Source organism: Acomys russatus, chromosome 5 (assembly GCF_903995435.1).
Source record: "Acomys russatus chromosome 5, mAcoRus1.1, whole genome shotgun sequence".
NCBI lineage: Eukaryota > Metazoa > Chordata > Mammalia > Rodentia > Muridae > Acomys > Acomys russatus.
The window spans coordinates 6,577,735-6,594,804 of NC_067141.1; the positions used below are offsets into that span (position 1 = coordinate 6,577,735).

At 50.8% G+C, this 17,070-nt stretch overlaps 1 protein-coding gene across 1 annotated transcript in view; it reads right to left on the reverse strand.

Moving 5' to 3' along the window:
* Positions 1-17,070, reverse strand: part of Gsg1l (GSG1 like) — a 193,994-nt gene that overhangs the window by 119,171 nt on the left and 57,753 nt on the right. The window contains exon 2 of the mRNA XM_051145202.1: positions 16,585-16,632. Coding sequence (XP_051001159.1) covers positions 16,585-16,632 — 48 coding nt within the window. The remainder of the gene's footprint in view (positions 1-16,584; positions 16,633-17,070) is intronic.

A 17,070-nucleotide genomic window follows, 5' to 3' on the forward strand; every position in this document is an offset into this window, starting at 1 on the left:
ACTCTTCTGTCTTCAAACTTCCCCCTTTTTCATCCTATGTAACCCCAATAACTCCCATACCACACTCACCCAGTCTCTGATCCGTGGGGATGCTGCAGCCTGTCAGTTATTCTGGTTAAAGGAACAATTCTGCTTTCTTTTATTTTCTCTATCCAGCCCAGGACAAAGGCTTTCCCATGGCCTCCTTCACCCCGCCACTGCCCTTGCCCCATGCTCCCAGCTGCAGGGGGTGCAGGGAATGCATAAAGCCAGCTCTGGGCCATTTGAGCAGCAAGTCTGGGCATTCACACACACACAAGCTATAGGTTTCACTGTCTGCCATACATCTGTAGGAAGAAACGGTCAGAGTAGCCTCTCTCCTGCAGCCTTCCTCTGGCCTGGGGGACAGGGAGAAGAGTCGGGGATATGACTGGCATTTCCACATTTCATGTTACCTGTCTCTCATGTGCCCACATTTCCCAATGTTCCTTGTAGCTGAGCATGGCCTAGTACTGAGTTATGGCCAATAGCATGGACCGTGTCCAGACTGAGCTGACCACATTCATCTTGTTCTCTTTCCACAGTCAGGGCCTTGATGGAGAAAACTCCAGGGGCGAGAAGAAGCGAATCCACTGTAGAGGAGGAGGCTGGACCTGTGCTCAATTGAGAAGTCCGCTGCCCACATGCAGAAGCCGTGGATCCAGCTAACTTATTGCCTCTAAGGCAAGGGAAAATGAAGAGAGCCTCCGAGGCTGTGGAGGGGTTGGGAGAGTGGGCAAATGCCCTCTTCCAACACACACATGTGCCCCACCCCCGACCTACACATGTACCACCTACTGAAGCTCTTACACAGAGGACCCTCCCACTACTCAAAAAAGACAAAGAAGAGTAGAAGCATCACAGAACAGTCACAAAGTAATGTTGACAAGGGGCATCTAAATAAATAGACCTGAGCAGCCTTTTGATGTTTTTCATGATGACAAACATGGTGCAGATGCTGCCAGCAAATCAACAAAACTAACAGGGCCTCAATCCATAGAGCCCAAGTGCGTGGATACATGGTGGATGGGTCGATGGATGGACAAGGGGTGAGTAGACTGGTGAGTGGATGGACTGATAAATGGATGAATGCTTGTGTGCATGTGTGCATGAGTGGGTAGCAGATATCATGGATGTGTGGGTAAATAGATGGATAAAGGGTGGGTGGATGGATAATGGTAGGTAGATGAGTAGACAGATGGATAAATGAATAGCTACATGGGTGGAAGTCGGTAGATACGTGAATGGAAAGTGGTGGGCAGGTGAGTGGGATGGACACATGGATGGAGAATGGATGGGTGAGTGGGATGGACGCATGGATGGAGGGTGGGTGGATGGGTGAGTGGATAATGAGCCAGTTCTGGGCATGCTCATGGCCATGTCTGTCTGTGTTCTCCATGCTGAAAAGACAGCAATGAACAAACACAAATCCCTCCTCTTTGTTAATTGAAGCCTTTTATTCCATGTGCCACAGTTAAGATCCCCTACAGCAACCCTGGCAGGCAGACACTCTGTCCATCTCCACTGTTCAGATAAGTGTTAAGCTGAAGCCCAGCACAAAGCTGAAGAAAGGAGGTGGGAAGCTTTGAACCTTGAAACCCAGCTGCCGTAGCATGTGGCTGCCAGAATAGGTCCTGACTTGTACTAAATAGACAAATAATAAATCTACACAGCTGTCCAGTTCTCTCTGCAGCACCTGGCATGGTAACAGCTGGCTGGAGCAGGGTTGCATCTGTCCCTCATGTGTGACACATGTACACTCCAGACCCTCTAGACTGGACCCTGGTCTCACGTCCTGCTAGGCCCTGCACCCCTTTCCTCATGCCTCATCCCAGCACTCTGACTGTGGCCTGTAGGACTTTAAGATTGTGCCCCTGGGACATTTAGTATGTGAAATGAAGGAGCACCAGGACCCTGCAGTCCTGGGACTAGTATTCAAAAACAGGGATGGATGGGGACTGCCTGTGGCTAGAGTTCATCCAATCCCTTCTATGGTCCGGACAAGGTACCAGCTGAGGTACTGTGGCCTTTCACAGAAACAGGAGGACACAGTGGTGGGTGAAGAGTGGAGCCAGGTAGGGCTCCCCAGTACTTCCTTCTGTGCACCCACAGAGCAGAGGCTCAGGTGAAAACATGAGGATGGTGGGTTGGTATGCTTGGCATGGGGAGAGAAAGGGCAGAACTGAGTCAGCAGCATGGATCAGCTTGTCCCTGCACAACGCTATACGAATTAGCCTGAGATGGATCAAAGAGCTAAAACCGTGAACCTACAAGAGAACTGTGAGAGAACGTGCCATGATACTGGACTTTAGTGAACTTGTCTTGAGAACGACACCAAGTAAAAAGGAGCCAAGAGGGAATAGACTGACCTCGTCGGAGTTTGTGCACCACAGCATGCTGCCTGCAGTAAGCACCATACATGGGGCAGAGAAAACCTCAGGTCTGACAGCAGGCCAGAGTAAGGCCTGAATACAAAAGACCTCGGCTAGAGCAGCAGCCAAACCATCTCTTCTCAAGAGCAGACAAGGACCCTAACCTGGGTAGTTTTTATCAACTTGATACAAGCCAGAGCCACCTGGGAAGAGGAGACTCGGTTGAGGAACTGCCTCTGTCAACTTGGCCTGTGGGGCATTTTCTTGATTCCTGATTGACAATGGAATGCCCAGGCCACTGTGGGCAGTACTACCCTTGGGCCAGTGGTCTAGGATGTATAAGAAATTAAACTGAGCAAGGCTTGAGGAGTAAGCCAGCAAGCAGCACGCCTCCATGGCCTCTACTTCAGCTCCTGCCTTGAGGTCCTGGCCCGACTTCTCTCCATAGTGGAGTGTGACCTGTAAACCAAATAACCTCTCTCCTCCCCGGGCTGCTTTTGGTCAGGGTATTTACCACAGCAACAAAAACCAAACTCCCAGATGAGCGTTCTCCAGACTCTGCAAAGATCCACACAGCGTCAGCTCAGCCTCGTCACGTTAGGGAAACACAAACTGAGCCCGACAGTCAGATGCTTGCAGGCCAGCAGGGTAGCAGGAGGCAAGGACAGATCTTGTCCAGAAGGTTAACGTTGGACACCAGTGGGAATGTAGGACAGGCCAGCTGCTCTGGGAGACAGTGTGTTGAGTCCTCTGACAAACAAACGTTGTCTGACTCAGAAGCTGCAATTCTCAGTATCAACCACAATGTATAATCAAATTGAGACTCAAACAGATCTCGCTACACCTGTGATAAGTATCCCTCTTTCTGGGTGGAGTGCCAAGAGGTCCCTACCTGTAAATCTGGACTGTGATGACAATGGGATGACATGGAGGACAAGGTTAAAGGGAGGATCCATTTCATAAAGTACCTGCTGTATAGCAACGAGGGCCTGCCTGAGTGAGAGCTCCAGCACCCATGTAAAAGCTGGCCGTGAGCAGCTAGGCTAGCACAGACCACAAGCTCTCGGTTCAGTGAGAGAACCCATCTCAAAAAATAAGAAGAGGAGTGATTGAGAAAGGCCATGTATGTTGAACTCTGGCCTCCATGTGCACCCTCATGCATATGGACACACACACAAGCACATACACATACATACATTACACACACACACACACACACACACACACACACACAAAGACACATAATTTTGACACACGCTACACCGTGGGTGACACTTAAGAACTTTTTTATATGAAGAACCAGAGACTGGATGCTTTCTGTCTGCAGGCCAGACAATCTCAGGCACCACTGGCTCAGCTCTGACGTTGTAGCAACAGCTACAGGCCACATAAAAAGAAATAAGCACGCCCATGTCCCAATAAAACTTTATTTACAAAAAGAGAAAGAGCCTCCTCAGCTTGCCAGCTGCTCCTGTGACGCTAAGCAAGAGCTCCCTGTGCAGGAGGCAGTGGGAACGTGGCTTCTGAGAGCCCAGCAGCAGCATTCTCAGCCCGGAGGCTTTGATTTACGATGCCCTGTCAAGCTCTCTGAGCACGGTTCCCACGTCTCTGAATTATGCTACTTTCTCCAATTTTGAAAAGGTTTAAACAGATAAATAACAGCTCAGCAAAATGTATTCTATCCATACTGTATCAAAACATTTTTAAAAGCTGGCTTCAAAGGAGAGAGCTGGCGGGTTGGTACAGTCCATGGCGGTCTACTGTATATTTCAGAGTATCCAGAAGTAACTGCTGGAGGATCTGAGAGTGCTAATTACCCAATTTGATAATTACACATTACAGCCACACATCAAAGTCTGATACCCCGTAAATAAGTACAAATATTGTGTCAATTTTTAAAGCACATTATTTGCCAATCAAAAGAAATGAATTACTGGGCTGCTGAGGTTGATCAGTGGGTAAAGTGCCTGCTGCTCAAACATAAAGGCCTGAGTGTGACTCCAGAACCCATGTAAAAAGCCTGGCTTGGTGGCACACAGCAGTAACCCCAGTGGGGACAAGAGGTCCTTGTAGCTCATTGGTCAGCTAGTCTATTGAGTCCAGGAAACCCAGGTTCAGTGATGCCGTCTCCAAAAGAAAAAAGAAAAAGAAAAAGAAAAACTTAAAAAACAGTGCGCACACACACGTGTACATGCACACATATACTTGCCACACATATATACACCAGAACACACATCAACATGCACATATGCACACGAGATAGAGGGAGAGTGAGGGAGAGAGGGGAGGGAGGAGGGAGGGAAAGGCAAACCCTGATAACTCTTAGAAGTGAAAGCGACCATAGGGGCCACAGTTCCACAGAGGCAGACACTGGGTGCTGTCTAGTTTGGGAGCAACTGAGGAGGAAGTGGTGCTCAGTGACAAAGATGCTCTAAGCTGGGTGGCAGTGGGCACACAGCCCTGAAATTATTGCTTGAGTGGACACTTTCCATGGGCAGATTGCCTGGGAGGGCAACAGAACTTCAGTAAAACTGCCATCAGAATGACTTAAAGCAAGCTAGGGATGCAACTGCACATCAGAGTGCCGGATTGACAAGCTCAAGGCTCCCCTCTCCCCAGCACCACAGACCACAGGACCTAATGAAAGGACTGGACAGCCTCCACTCAAGTCCACAGACAGGGAGAGACAAGCGCCAGAGGCTACCAAGCAGAAACATGCCTCCACTGTGTCCCGTCAGCCTCCCCAGGCCAGCCAGGGCCAGGGCAGCGCAGGACAGGGAACCATAGGGCCTTGTTGGCATCCGTCCAGCTGGCCCTGGGCTACCAGGTTAGGTGGACTCTGGCCTCCAAGAACATCCCCTTGGAAGCTGTCCGGAGTTCAAGGTTCTAGAAACTGCAGGTGCGGGTGGCTCCCTGGTCCCACAAGGCCACGAAGCCTGTTGGGTATCCATGCCACAGTCAAGCATTGCGATGCCTCTGGGGAGCCCAGCAGATGGCTGCCGATGACGAGACTGTGGGAGGCAGCAGATGGCATGCTGCAGGAGCAGAGGGTGCCTTGGATTCCCTCAGCTGCTCCAACACGTGGACCCTGACAGCTGTCTGCTTCAAGGCGGCGTGCCTCCCGGGCTGTGAGAACACACAGGGAGCAGCCCAAAGAATGTCCAGAGCCCAAGAAGCAGAAGAAGGCCCAGAACTGGAGGTGGGAAGGCATTTCCAGTGGGGTAGACCCAGCAGGAGGCCAATAGGCTGTGTTACTGTGCTGTGTGACACCAGGCTCCCTGCTCAACGTCTCTGAGTCAGCTGTCTTACAGCTCTGACATAAACCAAAAGGGAATGGTTACCATGCCAGAGAGCTGTGGAGGAAAATGAAATAAAGGGCATGAAAGTGCCTGGGGTGGATGGAATCTGGGGTGCCCCTCTCAGTGGGGTAGTTGAATGGTAGTTGAGTAGATGCAAACACAAACTGGGGTCCTTTCCAAGTTAGCTTGTGGCTGGCCAGGAGGAGCTGAGGAGCTGGGGAACAGAACGAGATATCCAACCAGATTTTTTTTGTCAATTTATTCTTGCACGGATCAGCTCACTTGGGTCTCAGACGCTCACAAACTGCTTGCTGAGCTCCTCATGTTACAGAGAGGACACTGAGCTATAAGACATGGTTAGCACGGCCAATGTCCTGTAGACACTGAGGCAGAGGCAGAGTGAGAAGCCAGAGGCCATGGTCCTCGACACAGCCCTTAGTATGATTAAACCCTAGCTCTGACACTGTGTGGCCCAGAACAGTGACGCGCTCTAAGCCTCAATTTCCCCACCGGAAAAACAAGAAAAATCAGAATGCCTCTGTGAGCTACGATGAGGCTTCACCAGAATCACATACCTGCAGGGAACTGGTAGGCAGACCAGAGCTGAGGGACAGGGCTGCAAAGAGGACCCCATTTCTTAAAGACTGTATGCAGGAGGCAGACTTATTATGTGAAGCAGGTGGCAGCATAGAACCGCATCAAGGGTCTCAGCAACTCACCTGGGACACACACACACACACACACACACACACACACACACACACACACACACACCGGAGCCCAGATCCCTAGATCCACTTTCTGTCCCATAGGACAGATTCCTAGAGGAGTCAACTGAGAAGGGGACAGGTTTACCGCAGCTTGCAGCTCCAGAGGTGTCACGTGACCTTTTCATCAGCGAACCTCTGTTCACTCCAGATAGAGTACCGACAACAGACTAAAGAAAGTCTCCCACCCGAGTCCGGCTTGGTGACCCGGTGAGGTTGCTGGGGTCACTCAGGGAGCTTGGCAGCTCACAGAGGCTTCGCCCATACAGATGCTGCATTTCAGTTGTTTCTCTTTGCACGAACTGCAGGGGAGGTCCTGAGAGCTTTGTCTGTCCTTTTGAGACATTTCCTGGGGCTTGAGAGTTTTGCTTCCTGAGCCTGAAAGAAGTGTTTCCACATGGAGGAAATGGCTCTGGGTGGCTTCAGCTAAGCTCTCTTGGCCACGTGTTTTGGATCTGTGGACAGCAGTGGACGGCAGGGGTAATCGGTGGGAAAGTAGCATCCTTCCTGGTGAGCAGAAAGCTGGGAAAGGGAGAAGGTCGCCCGGTTCTGATGTCTCTTTCTGAGACACATGCCCAGCAACCTAACTTGCCCTCATCAGGCCCTGTCTCAAAGCTTCTTCTGTCTCTGCGAGGTCCCTAGGCTATGGGACAAGCCTTTAGCATGTGGCCTTTGGGGGCATTTAAGATCTCACCCTGGCCAGGCAGTGGTGGCGCACGCCTTTAATCCCAGCACTTGGGAGGCAGAGGCGGGAGGACTTCTGAGTTTGAGGCCAGCCTGGTCTATGGAGTGAGTTCCAGGACAGCCTGGGCTACACAGAGAGACCTTGTCTCAAAAAAAACAAAAAACAAAAAACAAAAGAAAAAGATCCCACCCTGGTGGGGTGGGAACAGGAATTGGTTCCTTTCTTGGAGCAGTAGGCAGAACAAGAAGAAGCCAAAGCATGACACAGGAAGAGGCAGAAGGCTGGGGAGTCACAGAGCCCCTGCACCTCCACCCCTCACCCCCACCCCTACCCCCACCCCAGCAGTCCCTCCTGGCACACACTCACTTGGTCCTTCTGTTTGCCCAGGATAGCTCCCCTTGGAGCAGGAGACATGTTGGTGACACAGAGAACAACACAGCCCCTGCCCATGCTACTTTAAATAAGATGTGCCTGCCTCTCTTAGCCTCAGTTTTTCCAAGCATAGCCTGGTACAGAGAGAGCTTTAACCTCTCTAAGTGAGTTGTAGGGGTCAGGTGGGTCTGGCATTTACTGAATCAGAAGTAAGGGTGGAGTGTGTGTGTGTGTGTGTGTGTGTGTGTGTGTGTGTGTGTGTGTGTGTGTGTGTGTAGGGGCATTTGGTCGGGTAGTGTCCAGAGGACAAGCGTGGGTTCAGACACCATCCACCTTTCTTTATTTTGTTTCGTTTTTACAGGGGTCTTTTAATGTCCCACAGCTTGCCAACCAGGTTAAGTCAGCCTGTCCAGTGAGGCCCAGGGATCCTCTGTTTCTGGCCCCAGCACTGGGGTTCCAGCTCCTTCTATCCACACCTAGTGTTTTCCACTTAGGTTCTGGGGCTCAATCTCAGACCCTCATGTCTGCAGTCATCTCCTCAGCCCTATAAGCTTTTAATATTATTACTGTCAGCCACTGAAGAGTGTCCTAAGAGAAACAAACTGGCATCCTAAAGCCACTGCTGGGAAAACAACTTCACTTTAATCAAAGCAACCCCCAGAGAGACAGCAAGCCGAGTGTCCTCAAGAGAGGATGGCAGGGGAGCCACACGAGGGACCCTCTGTGGGAGGGTGGGTCAGATGGGGGAGCTTCTGGTGGAAGCTTTCACATCTTAAGCTGGCCCTGGTTTTGTGTCTCAACCAGGTCCTTGGTTCTTGGTCCTTGGTCATGTGCTTTCCTGTAACCTCACAGAGAGCCCATTCAACACCGGCGTGTTTCTGATAGTAAATTACATGGAGGGCACCACGGTCTGCCCTCTGTGCTCACAAGTCTGTTCCCAGGTTCCACTGCACAAGGGAAGTCCTTGAAAAGCACCTGTACCAGGCACAGTGGTGCACCCCCGTCATCTGACCACTCAGTGGCCGAGGTAGCGGGATCCCGAGTTTGAGGCTAGCCTGAGCTACGTAGTGAGATTCTGCCTCAAAAAATAGAAAAGTGATCCATACCGAACACAGATTGGCTTTTGACTTATTATTATTATTATTATCTGAACAAGGCTGGCTAGCAGATATTTCTCTATCATTTGTTTGCATCTCATTCGCATTGTGACTGGTAGTATAGAAAAGCGCATATAGTATTAGACACAAGTATTGTATCATTTATATAAGAGATGTGACCTGTGTAGATTTGGGAAAGAAATGAGACCATTGGGGGCGTGGCCTCGAGGGGGCTTTGGGAGCTTGGTCCATCCTTCCCTCTTTGTGTGTTCTGCCACAGGAGCTCTGACAGAAGAGTTGCCTTACACAGGCCCAAAATGGCAGGGCCAAGGATCAGGGGACCGAGCTTTGCATGCTATGAGCTGATAAAAATCCTGCCTCTTTGTAAGCGTATCAAGTATTTGTTACAGTGAACTAACACACGGGATAAGATCTCCTTACAAATGTCAGGCTGTCCCAGGCAGGGTGGCTCATCATTGAGCTGTGGGTAGACGTGCAATGTTGCCTTGCTGAAGCTCTGGACCCTGCCCCCCCACACACACACACTCACACATAAACATGCAGGATGTGCACTTCCTAATCCTGTGCCAAGCTGGTGGACCCCCAGAGCCGCACAGCAATTTCTCGGCAGAGTGTGCTGAGCCCACAGAGCCACTTAGAAATTTAAATCACTGCTGTTTACGCTCAACAGGCTTCTTCTCAGCACAGAGAAAGTATTTCCAATTATAGAACATGAAAGCTGGTCACTGGTCAGGGTTAATACGACGTTGTGCAAGAGAGTAAGCAGGCAAAGCTACCCAGATCCCTAATTACCTGGAAAGGTAATCCTGCCTTATTGGAATTGGAGCAGCTAAAGTAATCATTAGATGTTGTGATCTGAGAGGCGCCCTCTCCCAGGCTGGGGAGGGGGGGGCTTCGTGTGAGCCCATAATTAGAGATGTTGAACTCTGGGAAAGAAAGGCAGGATCAAAGCCAGGAGAGTGGAGGTGGGGTGGGGTGGGGGGCCCTAAGGCTCAGCAGCCGGAAGGGAAGGATGGCTGAGAAGCAAACCCGCAGAGACACTGTTCCAAAGTCCTCAGCAACAGGAGGTGAGACAGCGTTGGGCAGAGACTGATATGTGACCTTGACGGAGCCTCCCTGAGTTCCCTTTTCCTTCCATTGTTCAGTGTCTCCTGAGAACCTGCTGCTGTCCTCATACTGACAACACAGCCTGCATTTTCACTGGCCATTCATCCCACAGAGCTATTCCTCCTGCTGCCCTGAGGCCAGACAAGAAATGGCTTCCTTCCGGCATCAGCCACCCCACCTACCCTCCTAAGGTCTCTGTCCGTTTGTCCCTCTAGAGCAGTGGCTCTCAACCTTCCTAATGCTACGACCTCGTGCTGTGGTGAACCCCCACCCCCCCCATAAAATTATTTTGTTGCTTCTTCATAACTACTTTTGCTACTATTGTGACTCATAATGTAAATATCCGATATGCAGATGGTCTCAGGCCACCCCTGTGAAAAGGTTCTTTTACCCCCCTCCCCCACCAAAGGAGTCACAACCCCACAGGTTGAAAACCACTGCTCTAGAAGGTGAGCTGCTAGAAACAGGTCTGGGGGCTTCCTCTCTGCCATACACAGAGGGATAATTGCAGGACCAGGTTGGTGACATAAGACAGGACAGCTCCAGAGCAAGGTGATAATGTGCCTGCCTGGGGAGTGGAGGTCGGGGGTGGGGGGGGTGTAAAAAGGCACTAGGTTAGCCGACCCTGCTCTGGGTTTGGTTTAGAAAGGATGTTACTCTGGATCCCTGGCTGGCCTGGAACTCGTGACGGAGCGCAGGTTGCAATGCTGAGGATTGTGCTGGTCAGTGATGACCCCAGGGTAGTGCCCCTGTGGAGTCAGCTCCACCCTCTCCCCTGTATCTCCACATGCCCCACTTCTATGACATAATCACTAAAGTACACTAAATTAAGTGAGCAGAAGAAGCCGTGATTCAGGGCAGAGCGGCTGAGAAGCTGAGAAACGAGAGGAGCGTGGCTGAGAACCGACTCAGCCAAAGCCTGAATCAGCTCAGAGCTGTTTCACAGCCCTGAGACGTGAAACCAGGTAGTTATGACATTGTTTCACACTGGTTTCTACCTGGTCCCCTTCAAAGATCCCGGCTCACTGGCCACTGCAAGTGGAGACGGAGACAGGTTAAAGCCGCTCAGCCGCGCAGGCTGGAGCAGGCGCGGACTACTAAACTGAACTAAAGATCTCTCGCCCAGCATCTATGCCCAAGGCCCCTTCCCTCTTTCCTTTCTTCATTCAACAAACCTTTACTAAGCCCTTGCTGTGTGCCAATACCTTTTGGCACTCTAGAGCGATCGAGGACCAGACGTTCTGCCACCCTCAGGGAGCGTCAGCCTGGTAGAGGAGATGGCTCCAAGTCAGTGTGACTGGTGCTAACAGGACATAACACTACAGAGAGGCATCTTGAGGAGATTCAGAGATGCCTTTTCAAAATAGGTCACGTCTATGAAGGTTTTTGAGTGTGAACAGAAGGCATAGAGACAAGGAGAGCTGCTGGAAAGTTAGGGAAATAGATGCCGGGGGGGGGGGCGGGGGGCTGGAGCCAAAGAGCCGGGTTTTCAGGGCTGCCAGCTGGACTCTGCTTGGGCATTCTTGTGTGTCAGGCTTCTGCCTCACATCCCATGTGAGCAGTTGTCAGATGTCTGTGCTCAACATTGTCTTCTAGAGTATTCTCTGGTTGCAGAATGGATCCTAAGCAGTGCAGCCTGGAACACAGGCAGCTGAGGTCACTGTGAAATCCTGGAGAGGCTAAGGTACAAGATCCTCTAGGGACAAGAGGTGCGGCGCTTGTCATACAGTTGGACCTGGAAAGGGGGAAGCTGCACATGGCTGTCTCTCAGGCCAGGGAGATGAGCAGGCTTTCTGCAGAGGGCCAGCTGTGTGTACAGATGTGGGGACTCCCCGGGGAGGTGGCCAATAGCAGCTAGAAGCAGATTCTAGAACACAGGGGAGGTAGCAGGGCCCAGGAAGGCACCACCCGCAGCTCACACCTTGTTCTTAAATAAGAGGCATACTTATCATCCCGGCATTCAGGAGGCTGAAGCATAAGGGTCATAAGTTCAAGGCCAGGCAGGGCTACTTAGTGAGCCTTGTCTAAAAAATATAACAAATAAACAAAGAATGTAAAACTTTATATATTTAGCCTGGGCAATGGTGAAGAATGCCTTTAATTCCAGCACTTGGGAGGCAGAGGCAGGTGAATCTCTGAGTGTGAGGCCAGCCTGGTCTACAGAGTGAGTGTCAGAACAGTCAGGGCTACACAGAGAAACTCTGTCTTGAAAGACCAAAGATGGAGGAGGAAGGAAGGAAGGAAGAAAAAGAAGAGAGGGGGGGGGGAAAGGCCAGGCCAAACTGGGACTGTGGGTCCCTGTTAACCCCACCTTCATGACTGCTGAAGGCATCACATGGCTTTTCCTGGTTCTCAACAAAGAGGTCCCCCCAATGTTTTATAGTAAAGTAGATTTTTCATTCTTACTTGAGAGCCGGCTGCCATGTGAGTAGCTGTTTGCCCAGCTCCTTCCCCGGGGACTGGGGACAGTTATTCGAGGCCAGTCCCCCTGCGCCTCCTGTACCTTCCCAGGCTGCCCTGTACAGGAAAGAGCTCCAGACATATCTGTCAGAAAAGTTTGTGTGGATGCAAAGGACAGGCAAGGGATGGCACTGGTGTGTTGTGAGGGACTGCATAGCTGTCCCCCACCAACTATCAGGTCATCTCAGGGGGAGCCAAAGTCCCGACTAACCAGGGAAGGCATGAACAAACAAGTGAACAAGTCTCACACACTCACAACCTAGTCAAAGTCCTGCTGGCACCATCAGCCACCACCATCTTATACCTGTGGCCATACCCAAGCGGGAGGGACTCTGTCGTCATTCAGCAAGTTGCCATCCTGCAGCATTCCAGCCTCCATGCGGGTGGCATACTTTTCGTCCCACCACTGTTAGACCTGCCCTGAATCTTGCTGTAAGCAATGGGAAGTCACTGGGCCTCATGCATGCTCATGTTTTGCGCCTCCCGTCCCTATGTTTCTGGCATTGCTGTCAGAGGAGCCTTCACCTGGCTCCAGAATGCATCTATGAGCAGCAGGCTTAAGACCAGTCTACAGCCTTGGAACCAATGAGCCTTTATCACAGAAAAACCCCTAGACACGTGAGCAACTGAGTGGCAGGCTGGCTTGTTACCCAGCATTGCTATGAATATTGCTGACTGCTACACTGGCTTTCAAAATTATTTAGCTGCTCAGAGTGATGGATATTCAGGATACTTTTGTCCCTATGAATAGTAACTGAGGTTCTGAGACAGAGGGAAACTGCGGGGGTTGGGGTTGGGGGCAGAAGAAAGGAAATTCCTGTCTGTTTTCAGAATGGAGTTTGTAGCGTGTAGGGGGTGGAGAGTGCTAGTGCCCAGCCAGCCCAGGCATCTTTAGTCAGCTTCATCCATGGTGCGCCCTGCCTCACAGACCTCTGTCAAAGAGCAGGTCACACACCAGTGCCAGTGTGTGGGCAGCACTGCTGGCTCAGTCAGTCACTAAAAGATCAGAGGGAGTCTGCTGGCCTCAGAGGGAGAGAGATGCATGTAGCCGCCAAGGTTTAGCTATGATGCCGGACACTCCAAGTGTAAAAGCAACTCATCCAGCTGCTTAAATGGCACCTCCCTATGATAGAATATTCCACAACTATTCACAGAAGGAAGACAGAACTTGGGTTCTTCTCAGGGGTAGAAACTGTGCCTAACCATGTGCTAGGTCTTGGTTCACACATCACACAGAAGGCAAAAGAGGAGGAGGGAAGTGTGGGAGAGGAGGTTGTGGGTACCGATAAGGAAAGGAATTCATGATTCCATATGTGTGAAATGTATGAGCATCTACCTCCGTGAGTATGCATGAACACACCTTTGCAAGCACTGAGAAGGCAACGCAGTCCTAGTGTACATCAAAGGGGAGCTATGAGAGTCTTCTTTTTTTATTTTTAATTTTAATTTTATTAATTTATTCAGATTACAACTCAAGTGTTATCCCATCATTTGTATCCTCCCATTCTTCCCTCCCTCCTGCTTTCACCCTATTCCCCTCCCCTAGGTCTATGACTGAGGGGGACCTCCTCCCCCACTATATGGTCATAGGCTTTCAAGTCTCATCTTGGTAGCCTGCTTATTCTTTCTTTGAGTGCCACCAGGCCTCCCCACCAAGGGGAGGTGGTCAAATATGAAGCACCAGAGTTCATGTCAGAGTCAGTCCCCGCTCTCCACATAAAAGCCTATAGAGACTCTTCTATCTGTCTCTAGCATATGCACTTACATGTTCCTAAAATGTTCCTTAATGTGTCGAGTTGTGACAGAGTCCTAGAAGAACAGTGTTCCAGGCAACAGCACATGCAAAATCCCCTGAGGCACACATCAATGTGGCTGACCCAAGAAACAGCAAGTATTAGGGAGCTGAAGTATGGTTTAAAAAAGGTGGAAGTGGTAGGAGATGACATCCTGGCTAGAGGGCCAGGTCACATATAGCCTAGAAAGCCACAGCAACAGCACTGAATTTACCCTGAGTAAGATGTGGCCCACAGGAAAGTTAAACAGAGGGATCCTGCAATGTGATTTTTTTTAAAAGAGTATTCTAAGTTAGGTGTGAGCCCAGGACAGGAGGATCATGAGTTTGAGGTTGACATGGAGTATAGCAGGATGATACACTACACAAGACACACACACACTGGAGAGATGGCTTAACAGTTAAGAGTACTGACTGCTCTTCCAGAGGACTCAGGTTCGGTTCCCAGCACCCATATGGAAGTTCATAATTGTCTGTAACACCAGTCCCAGGGGATCCCGTGCCCTCTTCTGTCCTCGTCAGACACCAGGCACACATATGTGTACAGACATACACGCATGCAAAACACTCATACACATAAAATAAATAAATCAAAACATAAAAAAATCGTTCTGATTTAAGGGTGTGGCTCACCAGTGAGTACCTGGCCCACACGTGTGAGGCCTTGGGTCCACCCCACCATAACTGAGTAAGTAAGTGGACACCAAGAGGCTCAGTAGCCAATAATTTGTCACAGAAACATAAAAATGTCTAGAACAGAGATGAAGGCAAGGAGAGAAGTGCAGTCCTGAACTCACAGAGCCCCAGGCTCCCCACAACCCTTGGCTCTACCTTGTCAGCAGAGGAGCCAGACATCTGAGAATCAGATTCTGTAGGAGACAGGGAGATCAGGAGTTCAAAGTCAGCCTGCCCTACATGAGACTCTGTCTCAAGAAACAAACCACAAGCCAGCAGGATGGCTCGTGGGTAAGAGCACGTGCCACCAACCCTGATGACCTGAGATCAACCCCTGTGACACACATGGTAGAAGGAAAGAACTAAGTCCCACAAATTTCCCTCTGACCTCCAGACATGTGTAGCGGTGTGCAAATGTGCAATAAACAAATGCAAGTATTTATTAAAAGGAAAAAGCTAGAGTCTAATCTTACCTGCTAGCTGTGTGTGTGTGTCACACACACACGCACACACACACACACACACGTGCACACTGTGAGGAGGAGCTATTCTGTTACCTTAGCAGACCAGAAGGACCCTAGGAAGGAGGCAGCTGATGTAGCCACCAGGGTCCAGAAGAAAACTATGCTTGGAGTGAGAATTCACCAGGGCAGAGATGCTCAGTGCAGACTCCACCCCCAGAAGTGGGATGGCTCAGAAAAAAGTCATTCTCTGTGCCCTGGGCTCCTGTTTGAAGTGGAGAACCAAGTGCAGAGAAAATACGGGGAGCAGGTAGCCTGACCCACAAGCACCAGGGTCCGCAGAGAGCCAGCTAAGAGAGCCATGCAACTGCCACAAACTAACCCTACCACACAGACGGAAAGCCAGAGTCTTTGAGAGGCAGTGGGGACATTAAAGCCTCCATCACTAGGCAACAAAGCCCATCAAACAGCCTCCTCATAAACATTTTGGTATATTCCATCAGATGGTCCTCTGCGTGGCCACCAAGCCCTAAAAGTCAAACAGCACCACCCATAAAACAGATGATGTCCGCTATTGGGGGACCTCAGTCCGCACAAAGAAAGCAAGAGGCTTGAGCGCCCCTGGAGGAGCAGAGCCAACAGGCCCACACTGTACACAGACACACAGACATACCGAGGCAGGTGCACTACCCAGGCATACATGGGCACCCTGGTGCCTACATACTCACACTGCGTGTGTTCACAGAACTCGCCCACCATGCTAAGGAAGGCATGCATGTAGAGTCCTGCTCAGGCAAGCCCACACTGGACCCAAGGTCCCGTCTCAAAAGCCCAGCTCTGCCTACCCTTTGACCTGAAAGTTTGGTGATGTAATCCCATCAGCAGCAGTGAGAGGGACAAACCCTTCATCTTGATATTGATAGTGGCTTTTGCTGACGAAACTGGACACCGACGATTAGTGACCAAGCCCCTAGAGGCCACCACTCCCCCACCTTTCTGGAAAAATGCTGGCTCACCACAGTGATGCCTAGTGATCTCTGGTTGAAGCCAGGTCCTTGTGGCTCAACCAAGTGCCTCAGGATTGGACCTGTGCTCAGAAAGAACATGGCTTCAGTGAACCTGAGGAGGCAGTCCCTGCAGATGGACACTCTCTCCGCTGAGAGAACTGGCTCCTTCCTGCCAACTCAGAGGCACTGAGTTTCTTGTCCCTTGTCCCTTAGTCTCCCCCAAGCTCCCCCCAACCCACAATAAATGGCAGGTCTGTGGGGTAGAACAATCATCCACAAGTCCCCCCTTCTTCACTGGCCTTCCCCACTTCATCGCACTCAGAGACAGACAGTGCTGTGTGACAAAACACCCAGCTTCTGGAAGCCTTATGGCTGCAGGAGAGACACTCCGGGCTCTGACAAGGCACCAGGTCAGGGCAGGTCCCCAGGGAGGGCAGAGATAACTACTTACCTTTCTCTGAAGCCGGGGCCAGGTCAATGAAGCTGCGGCATTTCTCACCTTGGGAAAGAGAGGAAGTGTTTCAGAATAGGAAGACACAGCTTCACAGTCTGCCTGTCCAAGACTCCCAGAAAGGGCACTGCCCCACCCCAACCCACAAGGCAGCTCCCTTAACCACAATTCCAAGCAGCCTTATTGTGAGCCACGATCTTGGGTGGGGACCGCCAGCTCCCCATCCCTGGCCAAGCCATAGGCCTGAGCTCCTCTGCCTTCTGTCCTGCATCTGCCTCCTTCTGGCCCCCACTCTGACCAGGCTGTGCTTCCTGTTCTCCTAGACTCATTCAGTTCTCTCTGATCCCTTTTGTATGCTGATCACATGAAGCATATGTATGCACAAGTGTGTGCTCGGGTATACACAAACACACACACACACACACACACACACACACACACACCCCTTTGATAACATCTCATAGAAAAGAGTCAAACTTCCTGCTG